General features: G+C 38.3%; 1 protein-coding gene across 2 annotated transcripts in view; it reads right to left on the bottom strand.

Moving 5' to 3' along the window:
* Positions 1–1016: 1016 nt before the first annotated feature.
* The window catches only part of LOC311076666 (tripartite motif-containing protein 16-like), a 28335-nt gene continuing 18808 nt past the window's right edge, over positions 1017–10543 (bottom strand). Inside the window, exons 5-6 of one of the 2 annotated variants that reach the window (XM_084105033.1) lie at positions 1952–1990; positions 1017–1736 (exon numbers count right to left, since the gene is read on the bottom strand). In XM_084105033.1, the coding sequence (XP_083961159.1) occupies positions 1180–1736; positions 1952–1990 (596 nt within the window). In that variant the 3' untranslated portion in view covers positions 1017–1179. The remainder of the gene's footprint in view (positions 1737–1951; positions 1991–10543) is intronic. The other variant, XM_084105034.1, reaches the window with a different exon arrangement.

The following is a 10543-nucleotide window of genomic DNA, read 5'->3' as shown; positions in this document are numbered from 1 at the left end:
TTGTTATCAAAAAATGTTGGCCTTCAAACACCTTAAAATGCACATATGTAGGTCCGAGAAATCAAAATTTTCTCGGGGGAGAAACCCCCCTAACTACCTCACATTTGAATGTGTGTGTCTGTGTGGTAATATGGGCCGGTGTGGCAACAGTGCCAGGACTGAATTTTTTAACCAGTCTGCCCCCTGCATATAGGCCTAAATATACATTATTCTCGGTATCGATCCATGTTATCTTATAACCCACCCCAGCCCCTGATGTTTCGGGCTCAGCCCCTGATGTTTTTAAAACCTAGAAACGCCCCTGGTTTAAGGCCTTTCTAAATGCTTTGAATCCTCTGTCCTCCACAATGGAAAAAGGTTGCAGATCCAATGCAATCATCCTTGCCAGGTCCTCATCCACTTTCTTTTGTCTTAGTGGGTCAACTGGCCGAGCCACAGAATGTGTTAGGGTGGTCTGCCCTGCTCGTCGCCTGGGAAGTGCTGGTAGTCTTCCTCTTCCTTTCACCCTCCCTTGTCTGGCATATTATGCTACTCTGAGTTTTGAGCACTTGTGGTGTTTTTGCCTCTTCACGATGACTCGCCTGCTTTAGTCAATAATAATCATTTATGAATGTTTTGTAAATGATTAGTTCTTCATTAACTAACCACTTATTAATGACTTACAACTGAACGTTATTATAAAGTGTTACCAAGTTTGTTTTATTTCCACGTTTGAGATCTTAATGACTTACAGTCTCTGACGCCCAGACATGTTTAGAGCAGAAAAATAATTATTGATAAAACAGTGCAAATATAATAATGTTGCAGTGGCTTCAGTGCTTGAACCCATTAAATACACCTTAAAATACATTTAACAAATCCCACTTCTACATGATTTATAAATGATTGATGTGAATCTACTGTGAAACTAAATGAAGCTGATCTTCATCAACACAAACAGAGCTTGAGAAAAGCACAGATACACACGTCACACACACTGATGTCTACATGAGGAAGACACACACCGTCACACACACTGATGTCTATATGAGGATTTATTACACAGTTATTCTGACATGATATTTCAGTGACAGAAGTTCAGCTGTGTTATTAATGTAATGAAGAGAAAATAAGAGACTCTGTAACATCTCACTGTTACTGATTTATCATGCAGCTCAAAGCATTATGGGTAGAATCTCTCTACAGTCTGATCTCATTCATCAACAGTTTCACTGATGATTCATAACTAACAAAAAACCCCGGATAGAGCGGCTGAGTGAACGTGGTCTTCTCTGTGTGGATGAGGCTCATAGTGTCTCCGCTGACGCTGTAGAAGGACAGAGTTCCTGCACTGGGATCCACATACACTCCTACTCTACGACTGCTGGGCTCTACAGGGAGACGAGTCTCTGTGCCATTGTGCCAGAATGAGTATCTGGAGGGAGAGCAGAGCAAACTCCAGGACTGATCATTACGTCCAAACCGAGACTCATTACCAGATCCCTTCCTGCTGATGTTCTTATATGACACTGATACATACACACCATCACCAGTCCACTCAACACCACTCCACTCAATCTCCCAGTAGGAGCGTCCTCTCACACTCTCTCTACACAACACCTGAGGCAAATCAAATCTCTCTGGAATATAGGGATACCGCTGAAGCTTTGCGTGAGTGTTAGTAATCACTCTGTTCTCCTCAGACAGAATGAGGTATCTCTCCGCTGTGTACAGATCCAGAGTGAGCGGCTGGAAATCTGATGGAGAGAAAACACATCACAATCAGGAGTTATGAATCTGATCTTTTAATGTCTCTGAACTCTTCATGTTCAGTATATCAGCAGTGTCTCAGTGCAGTGTAATCATCATTCACATGATCAACTCTAAAACTCTTCTGTCGTGTTTTCTTTCAGCTTCTACCGGAAGAACATGAACACACTCAGTGAGTTTCTCTGCTTGTTTTCTGACTTACATTGAAGGAACTCGCTCCTGGTCTTGGGAACATCTGTGGCTGTGGAAATCAACAGACATGAAGAGTGTGATTATCATGTCAAGAGAAAGTGATCCTGCATCCATTGCTAACACATGCAGAAATCCTCCAACACAGAAGATATTTAGAGATGTCTCTTACAGAACCCAGATCCTGACACAACCACTGTTGAGGGTTAGATATTATTGACATGTCACCATATCTGATTTGGCTTCTGTAGACATGAACTGAGCACAGATTTGATCAGAGGGAATATGGTTAATCATATTAATCATATACAAAGTAATCATATTGCTTTATAAGACTTGGATTAAACCTCAACCTGCTTTTTATTCTTTTTCAAAGAGACATCAATTGATCAATACATGTCTGATGCTCAATCATTTTAATCATTCTACTGAAAGCCCCAAACCCCAGATAGAACGGCTGAGTGAATGTGGTCTGGACTGTGTGGATGAGCACAGTTCAAACAAGTCCCTGGCAACATTCAAAAGACAGCTGAAAACCCATCTCTTCCGTGAGCACTTAACCTCATAAAAAAATACAAAAAATCTTTCCTTTTCCTTTAAATCCTCGCTTATCGGGCTTATGCTATTCTGAACAATGCCTGCACTTCGTATTTTGAGCACTTCTTGCTTTTGCCTCTTCACAATGACTCGCTTAATTTAGTCCTAATTTGTAAGTCGCTTTGGACAAAAGCGTCTGCTAAATGACTAAATGTAAATGTAAATGTATTGCTCATTATGAGAATTTCTGTGAATACATGAAAGCCACATTTTAGTTCTAATTATTAAAATCATAAAAATGCATCATTGACGTTTGGTTTTAAATGCTGATATCATAAAATTATATCTCTTACATTCTTAAAAACATATTGTTATCAGATATTCATTCAACTTTTGGTATCAATAGAATCAGCAGTATTTAAATGTGTGATTTTAACAGTGAATATCAAAAGTTTCCTTGATGTTCACAAATGCATTGCTGTAATAAATAGTGTCTACTTAGTCACAGAGTATGGGGATTTAATGTCAGATATACTGGTTTTAGTTATTGGCTTAAAGCACGTTCAACTCGTTCAAGTATTTGCGATAAGACAAACTGACAACAGAGAATACGGTGAGTTGTGTTGTGTGTATTATTGCTGTCATGATGTGGGGAACTAATTCATACAGTATATTAAGATTTAATCTGCTAAAATACTGAATCTGTTCTCATCTTTCTCATTTTATCATTGAACAGCCTGGTCCCATTGTTAATACGTAGGTATTAATACGCAATTTTCAGAGACACAAAAATTTATGTTTTTTGTACATGTAGATAGATGCTAAAATGTATAATATGGACGTATCTGCAACATTTAAACAAAACATTATTATGTTTTTACAGCTACAGAACGTCACATATTTACAAATCTTTCATAGCATAAAGATATCTGTATAATTTTCCTTTTACCTAAATATACCCTTTTTATACAGAATTTAAACAGCATAAAACGTAATGAACAGAGATGTGGCGGAATTTGGAAAATTACAATTTTAGAAACAATATAGCATTAAAAAGATGTTTTGAGCCACTAGGTTAGGCCGCTACGCCTAACACATAACCATTTCTTCAAACTACGTAACGTTATGAAGAAAAACACAACAGACAGACAAGTGTAATCACAATCATTTATTGTGAAAATGTCAAAAGCGCCACCAAATGTCGTTCATATGACGATGTGTCAGTCGCAGGATGGATTCTAAAGATTTGGATTACAGCGAGCGAATAAAATTGATGTCTTTTGTGAATTTCTGTTGTGTTTTGGTGTTATACGAGCGTATGGGACGCTCAGAGGGTTCGGTTAAGCACTAGTAGAAATGGTGGTGGGAGTTAGGGTTAGAGAAACTGGAGCAAGAGAGCAGAAGGGTTTTAGTAGGATTATTTCCTTTGCAATGAACTTCTGCATGCTTTGCATTGATAATGATTATTATTAAAGGTGCAGTGTGTGATTTTTAGTGGCATCTAGTGGTGAGATTTGCGAATTGCAAACAGTCAGTAACTCACGGCCTTTCTCTCAAATTGCAAACTCGAATGAGAAGCTACGGTGGCCGACGTAGGATCGGAAGATGTCGTCGTCTGAGTCAGCAGAGAGTAGCAAGTCAAGCAATGAGCTTTCTTTCAGTGTTGGGTTGTAGCGTCGCTACAAGTAGTGACGTTACTAGCTTAACTACATTTCTCAATAGCATGGTGGTAGCGTCGCTGTTTTCTGAATCAAATAGCTTTTCGGTAGCGAAGCTCTTTTGTTGATCAAGTAGTGCGGTAGCGTCCACTCAAGCTGAAACTACATTTTCTGAAGCACAAGCTCAACTCGGGCGCCGCATGATTAACATCGCGCAACATCAGCATCACACGTGCACACGGAACGCACATGTAGGAAACCTTGTGAATTACAGCCGTTTCAGACCGCACCTGCGAGCAGCGCCAATTGTTTTCGGTGTGCGTGCATGTTCAAGTGCATTCACACACCGCGAGCAGGAGCAGCGCGTGAGCTGAGCAGTAGTGAAGCTGAGGGTTTCGGCACCGAGTCTATTTTTCATTCACCATTGAGCTCACGCTCAATTAAAGTGAAAGCACACTTTTGATGGACAAAATAAATATGATTTCACACTTAAAAGTACCTAAAATGCACATAATTTGCATAGTGTGTTTTAACAAGAACTAGAGTAGGCTATATCAGAAATCAGAAAGATTCAAAAATATTTATAGAAAATGTACCCATTTAAACTTGTTTTTATTAATCAGTTTGGGTAAAAGTAGTGTTTTATTATATATATATAAAATATTTGTGTGTGCTGTAAAGTGGTTAAAAAAATGAAATCGGAATCAGCTAAAATCTTTATCGGTGGGTCAAACTCAATGAAAAATCGGAATTGGCCTAGAAAATTGTAATCGGTGCATCTCTATAATCTTTCTGATTGGCTGGTATCAAACATGATCACATAATCTGATGTTTACCTAGATGTCTTATTTATTTATTTATTTGTACATTTGCCGTAGTATTGATGATGGGTTCAATAACACATCCTGCAAAAGAGGGGCCTTGGCCAGAACCTAGTGGTAATTTTTTGCCATGTTGGTACTGTTTGGAGCAGGTCTTAATTATTTTGCTACTGTGGTTTGAGCTGAGTTGAGTTATAAATTAAGTTACAGTTATTCCTGCAAATATGCCCAAGTCTAAATTGTGCATACCCAGGCAAACATGTTGTGCATATGGATACGTACACATACAGATGAATACACACACACTCTCGACACCTGGTTTTGTTATTATGTGGATCACGTTTTTTGTTTGTTTGTTTTTGTTGCCAAATTGGTTTGGAACAGTTGTTGAATAAACAATTGAACTGAACAATTATGCTTGCCTATGTGTTGAACTTACAGTTTTATTGATCACTGAGATAGCATTGATTTGGAATGAAGTTGGTTCAATATAAAAATGTAATTTTAAAAAATAGCTTAGATGTAGTGAACTACTTTTGCCATGTTCCTGTAGCTTAGCTTGCTACATTTTCCAGGGTGGTAGCTTCAGTGTAGTGAAGCTTCATTTAATGTAGAGTAACTGCTAGTTTAGCTCACTACATTTTCCAAGTAGCTTTCCCAACACTGGTTTCTTTATATTATATTTTATATTAAATTATATTTACTTAATTATTCAGTAAAACCACATGTTATTGCGATTGTTATTTTTACTTGTTCATCATTGTGTTAGTCTTTTATTCACTGACTTTACCATAGCTTGTTTCCATGCTAGTTAGTATAAGATAAGAGCTATGGATAAGAGCATCAAAGCAGCTAGGTAAGGGGAAATAGCTAACGTTACGATGTCCGAGGTGTCATTCAGACAGCATGTTTTTCTCCACGTTTGCAGTCAGGGACATCAATACCTGAGTATTCTGCTGCGTCTTTTTCTGCTGCTTCTCATTCAAGTTAGTGATGAAATGCGCTCTGTAGCGCTGTGTGTTCGCTGTCGGCTACGGTAGAAACATGACGTCACGATATGTCGACCTTCATAGAAGGGGGTGCCCGCGGTAATGTAGATATAAATGACTCATTCTAAGGTAATACAAACATAACGGTTCATTAAGTAAGGTCTTTATACACCACTGAAAACATAGTTATGGATCTTATATTGCATTTCTGTCAATAGATCCTCAGAAATATCACACATTGCACCTTTAAAGAATATAAATAATGAGATATGTATTTGTTAAATATATTATTTATATTAATCATAATCATTTTGTTTTCAGGGATGACTGAGGTCTTTCTACATTGGGCTTAAAGGATTAGTTCACTTTCAAAAAAATGTTTTGCTGATAATTTACTCACCCCGATGTCATCCAAGATATCCATGTCTTTCTTTCTTCAGTCGAAAAGAAATGAAGGTTTTTGAGGAAAACATTCCAGGATTTTTCTTCATATAATGGACTTCAATGGCAACCAACGGTTTGAAGGTTCAAATGTCCGTCTCAATGCAGCTTCAAAGTCTCGACACGATCCCAGTCGAGAAATAAGGGTATTTTCTATTAGGGGTCCATTCTATTTGATGTCTTGGACTTGATCGCTGATCGCTGATCGATTGCTCCTGTCTGCCTCTGCCTCGCTCCTGTCTGCAACGCTCCTGTCTGCCTGCTGTGAGTTTGTTTGCTTCGGTGCTGTAAGCTCCGTCTTAGCCTCGTATTTCTTTGTTTTTGAACCATCATTTACTACAATTTCTAGTTGTTTATACTACTAAATACAGCTTACCCAACATCTCAGATTAACCTGACATCGCTAGCTTCCGTCACTACTAGCACAACACGCTAGTAATCCGCTAGCCTGTTAACGCGCCACCTGTGCGCTCAGCTATTTTTTTTTTTTTTTTCTCTCGAGCGCTCGCGGCTTTGAGTTCATAAAAAGCTCAGGTGAGTAAGAATCAGTCAACAAACACGGTGAGTAATGTCTTGTCCTGTTATTGTCACCTGCACTTCATGTCACATGTTTAGCATAGTCTTCTCTGTTGGCAATATAGGATTTATATGTGATAAATGTAAGGAGTCAGTTAGGCTGACAGAGAAGATTTCAGAACTAGAGACACGCATCCAAACTTTAATTGAGGATAGTAAGAGTGCTAGAGCTTTAGATACTGCTTTGGATGCGCCTAGCATAGTGAACTCTTTACATGAGTCGGTTCCAGCTGAAGTAGAGCCTGCGCAGCCGGGCAAATGGGTGACAGTGAGGGATCGCTCTAGTCGCGGATCTAAAAACCGCTCTTCCGTTCCGATTACCATAACAAATCGATTTGCCCCGCTCAGTGAAACACCCACTGAGAGTTCTGTTGATTGTGCCCTAGTAATTGGTGATTCGATCACACGGAACGTGAAAATAGAGACACCAGCCACCATAGTCACATGTTTGCCGGGAGCCAGAGCGCCTGACATCAAAGCAAATTTAAAAGTGCTGGCTAATGCTAATCGTAAATTCTCTAAGATTATTATTCATGTCGGCACTAATGATGTTCGACTCCGCCAGTCGGAGATCACCAAAATTAATATTAAAGAGGAGTGTGAACTCGCAAGTACGATGTCAAGCACTGTAATTTGCTCTGGCCCCCTTCCTGTTCGCAGGAGTGATGAGATAGTCAGTAGATTGTGTTCGCTTAACGGCTGGCTGTCTAAGTGGTGTCCGCGTAATAATATAGAATTCATAGACAACTGGAAAAGTTTTTGGGGCAAACCTGACCTGTTGAAAAGAGATGGTATTCATCCCCCCTGGGATGGTGCTGCTCTTCTCTCTAGTAATATGGCTCATAGTCTTAGAGCTCAAACATGACAATCTGGGGCTCAGGTCAGGAATCAGACAGACTGGCTAAACCCACCGTCTGCTAGCGGCCTCACGTCACCAAGGTCAGATAAATCCCATCACATAGAACCTCTTTCACCTAGCTATCATCATATTTATTTATTAGTTTATTTAACAGGGACAATGCAGTATAACATTGCTACAATTTCATGCAGCCGATGCTCTACATATAGGCTTCTAGCCAGAGGCTAATTTGCAGCCCCAGTCCCTGGTTGGGCTAAAAAAAAAACAAAAAAACAAATGAGATGAAATAAAATAAAATAAACAACTAAGACCATGTACAACCATCAATGTTCACATATCTGCTTTTGTTTGAACCACTTTTTCAGTTTTCTTTGAAAAATATTCAACTGTGTTTGCATTTTCAATTCAGCTGACAAGCTGTTCCATAACAACGTACCTTGAACTGAAAATGTAGATTGTGCAAATTTAGTTTTTCTCTGTGGTGCTATACAGTTCTGTGTAGTTGCACCTCTTGTAGCGATCCCCTTACTACTCTGTATATAGAGACTGTGTCTGTTCCCCGAACTTGGAAATCCAAAAAGCGTCCAAACCCATCTAAGGTTAAAAATTTAATTGATGTTCAACAAATAAAAAAAACAGCTATAATACAGATGAGCAAATGCTAAAGCTTGGGTTGCTGAATATTCGATCGCTTACTTCAAAAGCACCCGCTGTTAATGATATGATTTCAGATAATAACCTAGATGTGCTATGTTTGACAGAAACCTGGCTAAAACCAAACGATTACATTACTTTAAATGAGTCCACCTCGCAAGATTACTGTTATAAACATGAGCCTCGTCTGAAACGCAAAGGGGGAGGAGTTGCTGTAATTTATAGTAATATTTTCAAAACCACTAAGAAATCAAGTTTTAAATATACTTCTTTTGAAGCATTGGTGCTTAATGTAAAAATATATAGTATAAATGATAAATCACGTTTGAGATTTGTGCTGGCTACTGTATACAGGCCACCAGGGCACCATACAGACTTTATCTGCAGTCAATATTAATTCTGATAGAAAGTCTGCAAAAAAGTACTAATTGTTGGTGATTTTAATATACACATCGATAATGAAAAAGATGCATTGGGATTGGCATTTAAAGACATTGTAAACTCTATTGGAGTTAGACAACACGTGTCAGGACCTACTCATCGTTGTAATCATACTCTAGATCTAATATTATCACACGGAATAGATGTTGATGCCGTTGAAATTCTGCAGCAGAGCGATGACATCTCAGATCATTATCTAGTCTCGTGTAAATTACATTTAGCCAAGGCTGCAAAGCCGATTCCGTGTTATAAATATGTTAGAACTATCACTTATGCCACTAAAGATTGCTTTATTAATAATCTTCCTGATCAGTTTCATCATCTCAGCATCCCAGATAGCTTAGAAGAACTTGATATTGCAACAGAAACTTTTAACTCTTTCTTTTCCAGCACTTTAGACACAGTTGCTCTGTTGCGCTTAAAGAAGATTAAAGTAAATAGTCCAACGCCGTGGTACAACGAGCACACTCGGCCCTTAAGAGAGCAGCCAGAGAGATGGAGCGCAACTGGAAGAAAACCAAACTAGAGGTATTTCGCATTTCATGGAAGGAGAGCTTGATTACTTACAGAGAGGCTTTAAAAGCTGCTAGATCTGCTTATTTTTGACAATTTGACAATTTAAAATTACATTTTCTATTTTAATATATTTTTAAATGTAATTTATTCCTCAGATCAAAGCTGAATTTTCTACATCATTACTCCAGTCTTCAGTGTCACATGATCCTTCAGAAATCACTCTAATATGCTGATTTTATGCTCAAAAAACATTCTTTATTATTTTCAATGTTGAAAACAGTTTTTTTTTTCAAAATTCTTTGATGAATAAAAAGTTCAAAAGAACAGCATTGTAGCGACAATGCGTAGAAAACCAACCACAAAATAATCTTCTTCCAGAATATTAATTCAAACAGAATATTAATTCAAGATTTGGTCAGGACTTCGTATCCTCATCCATTTTGTCACGGGATCCAGGCGCCGACCAGTCTGACTAATTACAAGAGCCATAACTCACCCAGGCTCCAGAGAGTCTGTAACCAAAGACTAATTGGTTAAACTGAAGGAAGAACTGGTCAATGCTAGCTTTGTTAGTTTGCAAGACTGATCGATACCAGCAGATGTACTGAACCCCCACAACATTCCTGAACCCCTCCTCCTTAAGGACCTCTGAATGACCAAACCAATTCTCTTCTCTCTAAACCAGAAAACTGAGATTCTTCCTACAGTATACGTAAAACTCATTCAAGAACAATCTTCAATGGACTTAAAAACATCATACATCATTCTGTGTGTTTCTACAATACATGTGTCCATTTAATATGCTTTAATCCCATATAATTCATGTAATTGTTATAATTATTAGAGGTGTGAATGAAAGTGTGTTGTGTTTCATATCAGTATGATCGTATGCTTTTGATTCAAAAGATGGCTTGAATTAAATCTGTGTAAAATGTTTCATATTCTGATTAGAAATCAGGCCTAAACTGTTGCATCTGGTCTTTTAGTTTCATTAGAGAAACCCCCCAGGGAAGACATGATTTATGACTTTGCAAACAAAGCAACAGTCAGGACTTCATTGGTAGGGTAACAAACCTTTATTTGTTTTAAAAACCCTTTAAAACCCAGCGCAGA

This window comes from Abramis brama (genome assembly GCF_963993115.1).
Source record: "Abramis brama genome assembly, chromosome: 2".
Classification (NCBI taxonomy): domain Eukaryota; kingdom Metazoa; phylum Chordata; class Actinopteri; order Cypriniformes; family Leuciscidae; genus Abramis; species Abramis brama.
Note: the sequence above shows the minus strand (reverse complement) of the source record. Positions and strands in the feature narration are given on the sequence as shown.